The sequence below is a fragment of the Rhinopithecus roxellana genome, chromosome 7, assembly GCF_007565055.1.
Source record: "Rhinopithecus roxellana isolate Shanxi Qingling chromosome 7, ASM756505v1, whole genome shotgun sequence".
Lineage (NCBI taxonomy): Eukaryota > Metazoa > Chordata > Mammalia > Primates > Cercopithecidae > Rhinopithecus > Rhinopithecus roxellana.
The window spans coordinates 136816283-136832961 of record NC_044555.1 but is presented as its reverse complement, the minus strand read 5'-3'; the positions used below and the strand labels follow the sequence as shown (position 1 = coordinate 136832961).

The 16679-nt window shown below is 41.2% G+C and overlaps 1 protein-coding gene across 2 annotated transcripts in view; it reads right to left on the bottom strand.

The window, feature by feature from the left end:
- The window catches only part of MTM1 (myotubularin 1), a 104783-nt gene that overhangs the window by 47206 nt on the left and 40898 nt on the right, over positions 1-16679 (bottom strand). For both annotated transcript variants that reach the window (XM_010364320.2, XM_010364321.2), the window contains exons 5-6: positions 11775-11885; positions 7269-7370 (exon numbers count right to left, since the gene is read on the bottom strand). In XM_010364320.2, the coding sequence (XP_010362622.2) occupies positions 7269-7370; positions 11775-11885 (213 nt within the window). The remainder of the gene's footprint in view (positions 1-7268; positions 7371-11774; positions 11886-16679) is intronic.

Sequence of the window (16679 nt, the reverse complement as noted above, 5' to 3'; positions counted from 1 at the left end):
AGACCTTGCTTCCATCCTTTGCATGCAATCTAATGCACTATGCCAGCAGTCCTCAGAAGGCTGCTGGTCTCCACAGCAAAGGTCGTGCAACCCAGCTGCTTCTCTCCTGAAATTAGAGCTAGCAAGAGCAAGTTCCCTCACCTGTGTATTTTCTGACTGACATAAGAAGGTCAAATATCTCCCACCACACACACGAAAACAAACATTTCGCAACTATATGACTGCTAATCAGTTCATAGAATAACAGAAATATTGTGATTCTAAAAAGCTTAATGCAGAATGTCAAAGAAGAGTGGCAAGTGCAGAAACATAAACTTGAATGAGCCATGTTTCCCTAAAAGTAGTAAGCCTGAGCAGGGTCAAAAGATGGAAAGAAAATCATGGAAAACCATTTCTGAAGAATTCTTTTCATACATATCACTGCCCCCCATATCTCACCCTTCTAGGTCAGCTGCTTTCTGGATTTAATGCTCTGACTTTCAAAGAGTCCTTTCTCAAGGTACAACCAATGGTTTGTTAATAAGAATACTAATCTATATACAGCATCTTTCTTTTAAAGAGCTTAAAGTGCCCCACATGTTATCATGTTCACTTTATTAATAGTCTTGGGCAAAAGTGTGCTGGGTAATCATCCTTATTCTCTACACCTGCTGGGAAAACAGCACACTAAGAACAGAACTGACATTTATTGGGTACTTATTGCATGCCAGGCAGCGTCGTACTTTACATTTAATCCTCACAAAACCCCAACGGGGTAGAGACTGTTATTATCTCCATTACAGATGAGAACACAGAAGCGCATAAACATTATGTGACTTCCAAGGTCACCAAGCAGGTAAGTGACTGAGCTGGATTCAGACACAGACCACTGGACTCCAATGGCACATGCTTGTTACCACACACCAGAAGGGCTCTGTAAACATGTGCCTTCACAGGGTCTCCCCAACAGTGGCTGCTATAAGCCTGGCACCTGGGTCTCAGGCTTCATTTCTTCTAGCCCTAGACTTCCTTTATGTGAGTCTATATCCCATGAGTTTATTCATAAACTCTAAACCTTCACTTAAAATTCAAGAAAATCTATGTGCGCCTATCGCTGTAAAGGTAGATTTAAGTGACTATATTAACACCTACAACAACTTAAAGTGCATGTTATTCTACATATTCTACCATTACCTAAAATGGTGTTTTTCAAACTTTTTGGACCACGATTAACGGTAAGCAGTGCACTTCAACACCATGACCCAGTACACACATACACTGGAGAGAAATGTTTCACGAAGCCACACTCATCCATATTATGTGTTATGTTCTTAATATATTCTATTCTATTTAAAAATGCTGGCTGCAACCTAATGAATTGATTTTATGACTCACTGATAGGTTAGGACTGACAGTTTAAAAAACTCTCATCTAATATGTGTATTATCTCTGATTATCCCATCTGAGTAAAAAATGAGCAAACGAAGAAAATCAATAAAAGAACAACTTTGCCATTGAACATATCACCCCAACAACCAAACACTTTATCTTTCTGTAGCCCTATCAGGCTCTGTTCAGTTATACATGATTTTAATTTCTGCCTTAAAAAAAATCACCATACTATCAAAAACACTGACACTTCTTATTAAAATATATCATTTACCTATCTATTACTTATCTATTTTTGGCCAAAATAGAAATGTTACTAAAAAAAAAAGTGTGCATCTTACCAGATTGACATAACACAGAAACAATGAAGTTAATGGTTTGGGGTGAACTCTGTGTGGCTGAACAGCTCAAGTTCAATTCAAAGTGTAAGCCATGACTTGAAAACACGGAGTGGTGAAAATACTAATGGGACAGGAGGCCAGAGAGAGCCAAAGGGGTGGTCTGAAATGAAAAAGCCCACTCATGGTGTATTCATGACCTGGCCAGAGTCAGGACCCAGCTTGCTTGGCCTCCAGACACCATTTCATAGATGCAACAGCAAGTTCACTTCTGACTTCAAATGCCAATAAAAATCACTAAGATAATCTGCAGCTGGCTGAACAGTTCCAATAATATTAACAAAGTAATCTTTTTCGAGCAGGGGTCCTTTGTATTGCTCAAGACAATCGGGCTTATGTTACCTCTAGGAAAGCCCTTTTTGGCACACTCCCACATTCCCCACTGTGACAGTTAGGAAACTTTTCTTCCCCTCCTGTCTCAGAGAAGTAACGGTCCCTTCTCCTTTCCCAAACTGCCCCACAAACTGGGCTGGGTCCCATCCCCCTCTGCCTTCTTCAGGATCCTGCTCAAGTAAAGATCCCTTCTCTCTTGTGCCTTAAAAAGAGACAAGATTGGCCGGGCGCGGTGGCTCAAGCCTGTAATCCCAGCACTTTGGGAGGCCGAGACGGGCGGATCACGAGGTCAGGAGATCGAGACCATCCTGGCTAACACAGTGAAACCCCATCTCTACTAAAAAAAAAAAAAAATACAAAAAACTAGCCGGGCGAGGTGGCAGGCGCCTGTAGTCCCAACTACTCGGGAGGCTGAGGCAGGAGAATGGCGTAAACCCGGGAGGCGGAGCTTGCAGTGAGCTGAGATCCGGCCACTGCGCTCCAGCCTGGGCGACAGAGCCAGACTCCGTTTCAAAAAAAAAAAAAAAAAAAAAAAAGAGACAAGATTTCTTTCCACAAATATATTCATTTTCCTTTTTCAAATTCTAAGGTAAAAACATTCTTCCCTCAACATGCCTGCTACTCTTTTTTAAACCAAGTATGCTTCCTTTAAACACCTGCAAACTGGTGTTTGTTCCCTTCACCCTGAGATCATTTTCTGAGATTCATAAAAGTTAAAAAAAAAAAAAAAAAAAAAAATCCCAGGCACTGGACCGGGCACTAGAGTTGCAAAGATAATAAAAGGAGGTCCCGACTTTTTAAGCAGGTCACAGTTAGGAGGTCAGCTCCCCCAGGGAGCTTGTGATCCATCTCCCTGGCTCTCCCAGCACTGACACCCATGACATCCTGTTAATCCTTTCCAGGCTCTTCCCTTGCCTCTGTAACCATTCAGTTTGCTGGCTCCTTTCCTATCTTCACTCCCTAAAAGATGGCCTCTCCCAAGATTCTGGTTCGGGACTTCTCTATTACATACCAGGATTACTTTACCAGGGCCCCACAAAGGGGCTTCAGAGGGGCCCAAAGTCCTCTAAAATTTTAGGTAGGGTTTTGTATATGACTGCATTATTTGAGGGGAAGAGAAGCTATAATTTACTTCGTATTCTCAAAGGAGCCCATAACTTCAAATGACTTAAGAACCTATTCCAAATCTACATCTCTAGACTCTTTTCTGAGGGGCAGGCCTTCAGTGGCTTGCTGTCAATTCTGTCAAAATACATGAAATGCTGTGTGTCCAAAACAGAATTCATTGTTCCTTCCCCCTCCCCTTTCTTCCACCTGTTTCTGCAAATAAAATCTTTTTCTGACTTTCCTACTCTGTGCACAGTGCCCTACCGTCATCACTCAAGTTCCAGACCTCAGAAGTCCTTCACTGGAAATTGAATCCATCCTTCAAGGCCCTACACTAACAACTATCAATTCCATGCAGGCTTTTCCAATTTTGGTTACATGTGGTCTCTTCTTCCTGTGAGTCCCCAGTGGATTTCCTTTGCGTTTCTCTTGCACAACTGAATGTATACTATCTTATATTGGGGCTAACCATATTTGTCACATCACTACTGTTTGACTGTCACATCCCTCAATGGGACTAGGTACCACTCATCCTACACACTACTTATCCTTGAATGCCCCCACTGTATCGCGACACCATCCAACACAAGACATGAAATGAACTTGACTGATGGAACAGTTACACATGTGGACTTGAGTATCAGGGACTGCTATTCCAAAAGCAGGTTCAAGGGCTGATCTGTTTCAATCTGTATCTTGTATTGGTGACTGGCAAACTGTTTTAAGGATGACTTTCAGTGATCAAAACCTAAGATAATGTCATTTTCCAAAACTTCAGATGAGCAACTCAGTTGACCTTTTTTTTTTTGGCAGTTTGTTACTTTATTGACTTCCTAAAACAAGAAGCAGGGATTCTCAGCACAGGTATGAAAAATATGGCCAAGTACCACAGACTTCAGAAATCAAGCACTCTGCGGATGACTCCAATAACAGCAACAGAGATTTCTAGGTTTTGGTGTTAGATTTGCAATATTCAGAAACATCCATCTCATTTGTTTCCATATAGTGATTTTTCCTTCCTTTCTACTAAACCCGAGTTCAAGAAAAAAGCCATCATTGCAAAACTCCCATGCAGATGCCACTGTGCTGACAGTAGAGAGAGAAATAAAGGCTGATCCCTGCCTTGATAAGCTCATAATTTATCAGGCAGTGGTAGGGGGAGGTAGGAGGCAGTTATGACAAAATTATTCCATAAGGCACACTGAGATAAGTGCTCTGACAGAGGAACTTGCAAGACTAACAATTGAGAGGTAAGATGAACTCTCACTGGGGGCACACACATATGGCCTAGAAAAGGACAGAGGACAGATTAAGATGTTGAAGGCTGAATGTGTGGAAGATGGGTATGCAAGAGACGAGGGGATTGCAGGTAAAGGGGATAACAAAATCTGAACCAAGAAGGTACTGTGTGTGCTAGGAGAGCATAGGGCAGCCTTGTGCAGCTGCAGTGTAGGGCACAAGCTATGAAAAGTAACTGGGGGTTTGTTTTTTGGGGAGTAGAGGGTGATACAGTAACATGATCATATTTAAAAACAAAAAAACAACTGACAGCATTGTGTAGGATTAGCTGGAAGGGGAAGAAACTGAAAGAAGGGAAGCCAGTTTGGAAGTATGGATTAAGGTAGGAAGCATAAGTGGAAATGACAGGAAATAGCTGGGTATTGCTACTAAGTAGAACTTACAGGATTCAGAATTGATGTGCCTATGGGAGGAATAGCAGGGGAGGAATTGAAAAGCTGACTTCAAGTTATCAAACCTAAACAACTGGGGATCCTCAAACTTGCGGGACGTATAGGATGAAAGGTGGGTTTCATGAACTGCAAAGAGGTTAGGGCAACGACGAGTTTGTGATTCTTTTTTTTTTTGAGATGGAGCTTTGCTTTTGTCACTCAGGCTGGAGTACAATGGCACGATCTCAGCTCACTGCAACCTCTGCCTCCCGGGTTCAAGCGATTGTCCTGCCTCAGACTCCTGAGTAGCTGGGATTACAGGTGTCCAGCACCACACCCAGCTAATTTTTTAAAAATATTTTTAGTAGAACAGGGTTTCACCATGTTGGCCAGGATGGTCTCGAACTCCTTACCTCAAGTGATCCACCCACCTTGGCCTCCCAAAGTGCTGGGATTACAGGCGTGAGCCACTGTGCCAGCTGAGCTTGTGATTCTCAGACTCCCAGAGGAAGGAATTTGAGGGTTAGACTCATTGGACTCACTCAAGGACAGTATCAGGGTTAGATCTGAAGTCATCTACATAGCAGTGACGACTTTAAACTAAACGAAACCATCAAGGCAAAGTTAATAAGGCGAGAAGAGAAGAGGGATAAGAGTGAAGAGATATTTACATTTAAGGAAAAGACAGAGGTAATGGAGACTGGAAAGGAACAATCAAGATGGTGCAGGAATACAGAAACCAAGACTTTCAAGAAGACAGTGGTCAAAATGGTTGAATACCGGAGAAGAGATCAAACAGAATGAGATGGAAATGAGCCACTAGATTTGGCCAGTAATGAGCTCCATACTGGAATGGGTTGGAGAAATGAATGCACTGGAGACGAGGATAGGCTAGAATATTCTTTCCAGAAGTTTGGCAATGAAGTGAAAGATGGGACAGTAGTATAAGGGGAAAGCCGGTCCAGCACTTGACATTTTTAGGGGAGTATACCCTAGAAGAAACAGAAGATACCAGAGAAAGGGGATGGTCAATGAAGCAAGATCTTGCAGGAGACAGACTGGGGCTTCAGCTCCTTCAAACCCGCCATTCTGTCAATTTCTGATAATTTAGGGCCAGATATGCATAAATCAAGACAGAACACATTTCCTAATTGAACTTTCATCAGACTCACATTCTCACTTTCATAATAATTAAGAAGATGTGTTCCCATCAGACTCTCTTTTTATCCTAATAGAATTAAAAACTCTAATATAGACATATTTTTAAAAATCACATATTTAATCGGAAACTTAGAAAAGGCTGAAAATAGATTCAATTATGAGATGAGCACATTTGTTCCCAAGCATGACAGTTTCATCTGTGTTCAACATATGCCTCTTTTACTTCAGGGTCCCTTCCATCACCTTGGGTTTAGTCTGCAGTATGATCATCCTATACTTAAGATAAAGGCATTTATACAGTGTATGTTGTAAATAATTATTTCCTCACTCTCCCCTTAGCAGGTATTTGCATCTAAGTTCAAGTCAAACTGATGAGGACGATAGGGGTTAGAAGATTCAAGCAAGGCACGGCAGTAAAAAAGGAGGTAAGGCTGAGGCAGGATATAAAGAAATATCATTCTAAGAGCAAAACTCATAGAAAGGCTTATTTCAGTCATGCAGTAAGAGTAAGGTTGCTCCAGTAGTTTGGTGAAGAGGAAGGAAAAGTTTTAGGTACACATACTGAATCACCTTTGGACTAAGTCATAGATTACAACTAATTAAATGCACAATAAATTGGTCCTGCCAATTACATACTAAATGCGATCAAATGACATTTGAAAGGTTATTCTTTTCAAAAGTAAACCTGCCCCTATTCAGCTGTTGGTGCAGTACCTACACCACACATCTATATTTGCTCAAATGGCATTTAGACTCAGAGTTTGTTCCCATTTACAACTGGAGCCACAAAAGCCTGACACTCATTGCTTATTAGCTCCAAAGGTGAAAGCAATGAACTCTGGGATATGACCTCACAGTGTCGCACTCAGCCACCCGAGTCCGCCTCACTACCGCCTCCATTTTCAGGCGGGATGGCCAAGACTGAGGGCACACTCGGGGTTGGAAGAGCACAAGGTGCCCTTGGTGAAGCTCCCGGGCTCTTGCAGGGCTCTTGCCGGCCTCCAGGGCTTTGTGTCTCAGTCACCTGGGGCAATCCATCCCACGCAGACTGACAGGGGAGAGACCTATTCCCTCTGGAAATGATGAAATTATTTAATAAACACCCCCATAGACACATCACACTGGGAAACACAACACAGACAGTAAAAGAAAGAGGATCCCAGCTCGCGGGCAGTTTTCACAGAGGAGGCACTGAGAACCTTCCCACGCTGAGGAGCACGCTGGAATTTACCAGACTGTGAGCCAGGGGAAACGCGTATCTCGTGAGGATCTCAAACATATCTCTTCTGCTGTGGCCTTCCTGTTTCAAAGCGAACCTCAGGTTTCTCATGTCCTGGGGGCAAAGGAGAAGTATGACAGTTCAGTCTTCAAAGAAAGTCATGTTAATTAGCAAGAAATCTTCCATTCAATTAAGGGAGAAGATTCACTTACCTAAAAGGGCAATTAATCTAAATTACAAAAATTGCTTTGTTTTATATGGTAATTTGATATATCTGGCTTAAGAACACCTGAAAATATTTCCATCATAGCCATGAATGTCAAGACAAGATAAAGCAACTAGCACTAAGGAGAAGATAGAGCTAAAATTCATTTTATAAAAAGGAAAAAAAAAAATCAAACCTTGCCTTGCACAAGATCTATTATGATCCATTTACTTTCACTGGGTTCTGAGTTATTTAACATCTATTATGGTCCATCTACTTTCACTGGTTTCTGGGGTATTTTTTAATTTTTTAAAATTTATTTTATTTTATTTTACTTATTTTTTGAGACGTAGTCTCTTGTGGCCCAGGCTGGAGTACAGTGGCATGATCTTGGCTCACTGCAACCTCCGCCTCCTGGGTTCAAGGGATTCTCGTGCCTCAGCCTCCTGAGTAGCTGGGACTACAGGCACACACCACCACGCCCAGCTAATTTTTTGTATTTTCAGTAGAGATTGGGTTTCTCCATGTTGGCCAGGCTGGTCTCAAACTCCTGACCTCAGGTGATCTGCCTGCCTCGGCCTCCCAAAGTGCCAGGATTACAGGTGTCAGCCACCACACCCAGCCCTGATTTTTTTTTAATTATAAAACTATTTTATTCAAACAGCCCTTCTAAAGAGTACCTGCTATCAAATATAATCTCAACATTGTCAAACATGTCATTAAAATAAAGAAGCTGTCTTCCTAAATGACATTTTAAGCTCTCATGCAAGTAATATATTTTTATTCTACAATTTTACCTTCACAGTTCCATATAAGCCACATTAAAGTAGCCCATATTAGTAGTAACTATACTTCTGGGAACTAAAAATAAACAGTCAAAACCAGATTTTAAAGGTAGCTTCCAATACATATCTGTTCAATAAGCAGGAAAACTTTCTTTTAAACCAAATCCAAAACAAATAAGCTCCTTTAAATGTCAATTTGTATTATATATACAGATATAACATTCTATCTTATTTTCAAGACTGGAGTTTTTTTTAAGGTTGTCTCTTTAAAAAAAAATCACTTACAGTGCTGTGACTGAGTGATAGCTCTGCATTGGAACCCTACACTCTGCAGTGCACTTTCAACTTTCATTGCAGATAAAGGAGTGCTATGCTGGACCACGGAGCCACTTCAGGAGCGGTACAGACCTAGTTGTTGCCCTCTTGGATATCACAATCTTCATTTTTTTTCTAGGTGCTTTTTCCTTCCTTATCTCAAGAGTACTCTTAACGCTTCCCAAGTCTTCAGTCTGAAGGACCAGCACAGGCTATGGCCTTCACAAGACATCTCCAAACACAAATAGCAGCAAATAAAGTATGAAGAACTAAAGTCTGAGACCACTCATAAAGAACTTGAGATTGAGCACTCTGTACACAGATGACATCTACTAGGCCTTGCCAGCTCCAAGATTCTGTGCTTTTTTAAAAAGCATGTCACAGGATAAAGTCCAACAATCCATTCATATCACCTCCCAAGAAAATTGGGATACTAGTTATTGGTTCATGATGCAATGAATAGTTAAATAAGGGGAATAATCATTTCAATGGGATGATATGCATTAAAAGGGTTTACGACCAGCCACAAGTGCAATACTAGAGAGTTGAGTACTCTCAGGGCTCAGGCCCTGTGAGGAACTTTCTTCCTAACAGCCGCAAGTCGGATGGTAACTCTGTAACATCATTCTCTTCACTGCTTGGCCAGAAATTAGACCATCTCTACATGAATATTTATTCTGATCTATCAGTGATTCAAACAGCTACTTTCAATGTGCCAAAGCACAAGTGATTCAAGTAACTTCTTTTTGCCATCTGATTAAGATGCAATTAAAGACAGAATATTATTTCTTGCCAACAAAACTGAAGTAGAAAAGGCAAATGACTCACAGGTGGCAGATCACCAAATCTGTAACAGAAATAGGAGCACAGACTAACTGTAAGTTCCACCCGGTCTCCTCAGAGTTTGACTCATCAGGGAAAGATCCACATGGGCTAAGAGTCTCCTGGTCAGACCCTCAGCCGTTTTAACAGCCGGGTCATATGGTGATGTTCCAAGCCTCACTATAGTAAGAGTTGAAGAATACATACCCCTGCTGCAACGACTCTGAAGAATTGATTTATTGAGGCGTCATTTCTCAAGAAACAACACACATCACTGCTCACTTCAAAATGCCACACTATGTCTTTAAGGCGAGTACATGGGAGTGAGGTGGGGAAAGAAAGAGAAGGCTTTGTGGTGGTATGGTTTTACTTTACTTTTTTTGTTTGTTTGTTTGAAAGACTCCACACAGGCACCAGGGGCTGGTATGGGGCCTGCAGGATAAGAATTTGCATATTCAGAACTACCTTTCTCCTGCTGCTGGACAACATCCTCTGGGACTTGTATCTACTGTGGGAAAGTTGCTACTGGCAAGCAGAAATCTCTATGTGCATTGCTGGCAAAAACAAATCTACAGGAGTTGTAACTACTTGTTTCAGGAGAGAATTGCGGTTGTATCATGGTTATTGAATGCAGGCGAAAGTTGACCTATAAGAGACAGGACAGTGAGTCTTTTATCTCACTGCAGCAGATTTCCTCTATATCAATGTCAGGTTTGTTACTGAGAAAATGGAATATGATTCTGTGACGTCAGTGTTTCTGGGGAGATCATTTAGTTAAAAGGTTGTGCTACAACATTGTTCTAAGCCATCACCTTTGGGCTCATGCTAACTCCAAAAAATATACATATGTAACATTTCAGAATTATGCTTGGTGAGTTGTTCCTACGCCTTTTGTTCTTAAATAGTCAAGGGTGAAAATGTGCTTTGTCTCATTAATTTTGGGGGGATTGATATTTAAGTACTAGTTTTTCCTATTATAAGGCAGAAAATAGGGTTTTTTCAACACTGTAAGAATGAAAGTCACCTCAAAACTGTCAATATAGCAACCCCATTTTCCCTTGAGTACTCTAATATTAAACACTCTACTCCCATAAATTCTTTTATGCAAAATACAAAAGCCTTCCTTCAAAGTAAATTCCCATGTCTCCAGGCCCCAAAGGGTAAACAGTAGCTGGGATAATGGATAAAGCATTAAGGTAGCTTGAATTAAAACACCACCAAAAAGCTGAGGTGGATGGTAGTGGTGAATTTCAGTTCAGATTTAATAATGGCATCATCCTTTAGTTTCTGATAGAAAAAACGAGTCTTGATCTTTTATAAACTGGAAAGAAAAACACCATATTGTAGCATAATCCAAATATAAGCACACAATGTTGGTTTTTGAGAAATCGCAGTGTATGAGATTAGGAAAAGGAGACTTAGTTTTTGGTTCTGGCTCTTGCGCTGGCTCCCTAGGCAACCCAAGACAAGTAATCTCAGATAGCAAAGGCCTCACTTCTCTATCAATAGAATGAACGACTTGGATTGGCTAAAGGCCAGCAAAATTCAGCCCAGGTCTTCAAATTAAGACTGTTGTTTTTTGTTGTTGTTGTTGTTGTTGTTTTTGTTTTTAACACTTCAAAAGGGTTGAAAAAACAACACACAAAGAAGAATACACAACAGAAATCCGATGTGGCCCACAAAACCTAAAATATTTGCTACTGAGCCCTTCACAGAAAACGTCTGCAAAGCCCTGCACTGGACTGGTGGTTCACAGTCACCCAAGACACCTGAACACATCCCCACCTTCTGGGTCCCAGCCTTCAGAAATTATCTTAGCAAAGTTACCCAACTCTTTGGAGCCTCAGGCTCCCCATCTACAATACGCCCATCTCAGAGGGCTGCACTTGAGGATCAAATGCAAAGCACCTAGCATGTGTTTGGATGGACACAAATGCTCAATAAATGGTTACTATCATAGCAAAATGTTACCTAAGCAAAAGTTAGGTAGGTTATTAGAGGTAAGGACACATCCTGTTAACAGAGGGCAAAATCTCTTCTATTCCTCCTTCCTTCATGGTAACACATGACATGAAGGAGCACCAGGAGCAAGCTGGAGCAAAAACTAAAGTGGTTTAAGAAATTTTATCTATAAAGTTCTCCTCCCACTCAGTCAAGCTAACAAACTGACTAGTTCCTCGAGTCCTTGTATTTGGTGATTGCAGTGGGTCCTTCACGTGGGCACTATTTCCCAGGCACTTTTGAAAAGCTTGTTCTTAAGGGAAGAACCACTTTCAGGGCCTTAGATGAACATGAGATCTTGATTTTTTTTTCAAATCCACATTAATTTTCTACTATCATTCAACATTAACGTGCCTTGTTCTTTGCATAAGAAAGTATCGAATCTCTTACTTTACAAGTAATATCTAGACCATAGGAATTTTCTCCTCTACTTGTTGCGCCTCCCATTTTTTCAATTCTTGAGATCACACCCAGAGGAACATCAAGTATTAGAGCAGAATCCTGTAATGGACAAAAATACAATAGTCAGTATTTCTGTCAGTATAATTAAAACATAAAAAAACATATAAAAACAACCATATGCTTTCAGGGTGATTTTACCTTGGCCCTTTTAGCACTTTGTGAACAAAAATATGATACAGATCACACGTGACAGAGCAAGCATTAAAACAGTCAATTATGCAATCAAAATGCATCCCCAAACATTTGCCATTGTGCACTGCCTCCGGAGTCAAGAGTAAACTCCTAGGTACACATTCCCAGGATATCTGTGATGTCACTTCTAGCCTGTTTCCGTAGGATTCTCTCCCACAATATTCTGCACTCCAACTAAGTAAACTTCTTCATTCTTCAGATGCTTCATCCACGATCAGGCCATGTGCTTTGCTCAGGGTGTTCCCTTTGCCTAGAATGATCTATCTTTCCCAACTACCAAAATTCTCCCCATGACTTTTGCCTTGGCTCAGCAAGCATCACCTCTAATGAGGCCTTGCTTCCCAATTAGATCAGGCAGAGTTCATCACTTTTTCCTCGGAAGTTCCACAGCACTTGATTCAGACTGCTGTTAATCACTTGCTTCACTCTGCCTTGTTACCACAAATTTACACATCTGTATTCCCCCACTAGAAACCAAGCATCTGGAAATGGTGCTTGTCTCTGGCATGGGTGCACTTCCCAAAGCAGAAGCACAGCAAGGCTTCTCCATCATTTGCTATCCAACGCTGGGTGCAAGTGGTCTAGAAGACTGCTGGCATAATGGAATCATGTTAGTCAAGTAATAGCACAATCATCACCAGGAGATCATCACAGCAGCTGCCATGTAGGAAATACCTCTCTTCTGTGCCAGGTACTACAATAGGGGCTTTGCACGCATCATCTCATTTTATCCTCACAACCATTCCAGGACATAGGTGAAGTATCCCTGTTTCCTGAGTTTTTCAAAGCTTCAATAACTTGTTTAGTAAGTATATGGAAGGGTGGACATTCAAGGCAATGCTTGAAAACACACATTAAAAGCGCCATAAAAATTGTCCTACTCTTTGATCCAATAATTTTGCTACTAAGAACTTATGGCTATTGCTTAACAAAAGGAAGATGTTCAATGGAGCTAGAGGTAGATAACAGGGTAGAAAAAACTATAGTCAACTTGATGGAACAAGTATACACACAGCTATTAAAATAATTATGGTACATGGAAAAATAAGTGTAAGTGGGAAAAAGCAGCATATAACATACATGGTGACTACAATAACATGAAATATCTATCTACAGGGACAAAGACATGAAGGGCTATACCATTTTTAATCCAAAATTTTCTTTCATGCTGTGACAGATGAGTTTGAAAAATAAAGAAAAAAATTTTTAAGGGGTATTTGATTTTTTGTTCTTTAAAACCTTTTGGGGCTACAAATAAAGTTTTTCTTTTCTTTTTTTTTTTTTTTTAAGAGATAGGTTCTTGCTCTGTTGCTCAAGCTGGAGTACAGTGGCTCACTGCAGCCTCGACGTCCCAGTCTCAAGGGATCCTCCCACCTCAGCCTCCCAAGTACCTGAGACCATAGGCACACACCACCAGCCACAGCTATTTTTTTTTTTTTTTTAAAGATGGAGTCTCACTCTGTCACCCAGGCTGGAGTGCAGTGGCACGATCTCAGCTCACTGCAACCTCCACCTCCTGGGTTCAAGCAATTCTCCTGCCTCAGCCTCCTGAGTAGCTGGGATTACAGGCATGTGCCACCATGCCTGGCTAATTTTTGTATTTTTAGTAGAGACGGCATTTTGCCATGTTGGCCAGGCTGGTCTCAAACCCCTGACCTCAGGTGATCCACCCGCCTCAGCCTCCCAAAGTTCTAGGATTATAGGCATGAGCCACCATGCCCAGCCAAAATTTTTAAAAGTTTTTTTGTAGAGACAAGGTCTTACTATGTTGTCCAGGCTGGTCTCAAACTCTTGGGCTCAAGTGATCCTCCCACATCAGCCTCCCGAGTAGCTGGGAGTAGCTGAGACCACAGATGCATGCCACCACGCCCAGCTAATTATTTTGTATTTTTTGTAGAGATGGGGGCCTCAGTATGTTGTCCAGGCTGGTCTCAAACTCCTGGGCTCAAACAATCCTCCTGCCTTGGCCTCCCAAAGTATTGGGATTACATGTGTGAGCCACTGCTTCCCGCCTTTTATATTAAAATACAATACAGAAAATAAGCAGTTATTCATAAAATATAAATACAGCTCATGGTTTATCTAGAAATTCAAAAAGTGTAAAGCTGTGAGCAGCTGTACCATGGAATACCACTCAGCAAGAAAAATGAATGAACTATGGATACATGGAACCTGGAAGAATCTTAAGGGCATCGTGTGGAATGAAAATCGCCAATCTTTTTTTTTTTTTGAGACAGGACCTCACTGTGTCACCCAGGCTGAAGTGCAGTGGTGTGATCTCAATGCAGCCTCAACCTCCCTGGGCTCAGGTATACCTCTCACCTCAGCCTCCCAAGTAGCTGGGACTACAAGTACGTGCCACCACGCCTGGCTAATTTTTGTACTTTTGTAGAGATGGGGTTTCACCATGTGGCCCAGGCTGGTCTCAAACTTCTGAGGCTCAAGCCATCCACTTGCCTCAGCCTCCCAGAGTGCTGGGATTACAGGCGTGGGCCACCACACTTGGCCGAGAAACGCCAATCTTAAAAGGTCAAGTGTTATGTGATTCCTTTTATATAATGTGCTTGAAATGACAAAATTATAGAGAGGGAGCCCAGAGAAGTGGTTGCAGAGGTTGAGGGGAGGCATAGCGTGACTCTAAAGGGGCAGCATGAGCGAGTTCTTTTGTGGTGACAGAACAGTTCCATGTCTTGATTACTGATGGTGATTACCTGAGATCAAATGCTACAGAACTGTGCGTAAAAGCACCCAAAAAATGAGTGCATGAAAAATACTGCTGAAATTCAAGTATGGTCAGTCTAGTTGTGCCAGTCCACTTCCTGGTTTTGATAAAGGGCTATAGTTATTGCAGGGAACTCAGTAATAAGTGTAAAGGACCTCTTCTATTTTTGCAAGTTCTATGAGCTCATAATTATTCCAAAATAAAAAAGCAAAAAGTGTATGAGTATAATTATCATAATGTAGAGAAAATAGTACAAGTTCTTAGGTGGACAAAACTGGCTCAATCTGAATCCTGACATTCACTAGCTGATAACAGTGGCGAGTTACTATCGCTCAGTCACATTTATCTGAAAGTAGGGATGATTACAGAAAATGAGTTTAAAGTACCTCGCGTCGTGCCTGATGACAGTAGCTAGAAAACAATGGAAGTTATTACTATTATGGCAAAGAATATCTTAGTACTTGGAAGATGTAATTGTGCTCTTTAAATATAGTGGATCAGTATGCTCTAGCAAGCATCTAACAGATCTTACTGTTTGTACCTATAAGGAGGAATGTCACGGGGTAAGACACCTCACGACATGACTGAAACCTAAATGACCAAAGAGAAAAATACTACTCAGTAACAGTATATGTATATAAGCAGTATATTATCATGTATTTACTTATCAATACAGTACAGTTATTTAAAACATAGTATCAGTCTGTTATTATGCTTAGATATACTATATTGAGATTTGAGTGTCTGTGAGCTGTATTCTTAAATGTCAAATTTATACCTAAAATACACAGAATAGATACTAAATAAGTCTGATACTCTAGTATCAACATGGAAGCAAGGATGTTTTAAAAAAGCAGAAGAATTAAAAGTGAGCTAACGCCTCGCTACTCTTTGTCTCTGTACAGAGGAAATTTTACAGCTCAAAGGGCCCTGGCCCTACACAGAAAAAAGAAAACAGGACACTGAGGAGAACCAGCCAGCTTCTGACCAAAGGCACCCACCGTCTAATGACGCTACTTGCCACATTCTCCCTGTACGACACATTCAAGATCAGATAACCCAGCAGGCCAAACTGGAAGATCCAGGAATAGGCAAATTAGTTGAACTCTCTGGATACCTGAGTCATCAGTATCTAAATATCATTAAATATTTAAGGATTTTCAAAGGCCCATTCTAACTCAAAAGTCTGTGCCTTGTACTTCTATCTACCTAAAATAACTGAGATGTAAATATGTTAAATAAGCTAAAACAATGCATATTCTCTCTCTTTCTCTCTGTCTCTCTCATACACTAAGTAACAGAAACTCTACTGAGCCCTAGGCTAGGGTTCATGAAGTTAAGATGCAGAGTTGTCCGCATGGAGTTCAGGGCCTAGCTCTATCTGGGAGATAAGACACATGGACTCAAGTAACTACAATGCCAGGTTGCTAGTGCCAAGAGCCATAGGAAAAGTCCACACAAAGTGGAATGGGAGGTCAGAGGAGGGCAAGTCATATCTGATGATTAGATAGCATGAAGGTTCTGTGGCAATGACTACATTAAAAATGATCCTTAAAGGATGGATCAAAAGCAACTGGAGACTGGTATTTGAGAAACAAGTAAGAGTCACATCAGCTGCACATGTGGAAAAAGCATGGGGAGTTTATTTAAAAAAAAAAAAAATGTAGGCCAGGTTTCAGTGACGGTGATGGGAATTTCCTGGGGAGTACTGCAGGGCTAGGATCAGGGAGACTGACATCTAAAGGATGCTTCTGGAGAACAGGAATGCCACGATCAAATGGTGTTTTATGAAGATTCATCTAGCAGCACTGAGAACTCTGGACTAGCAAGAAGTGAGCTACACCCACTCCTCAAAACCATGAAGCTGATACTTGAGTACAAGTGAGAGGCTATGAGGATCTGGAAGTGGAGAGGGACTG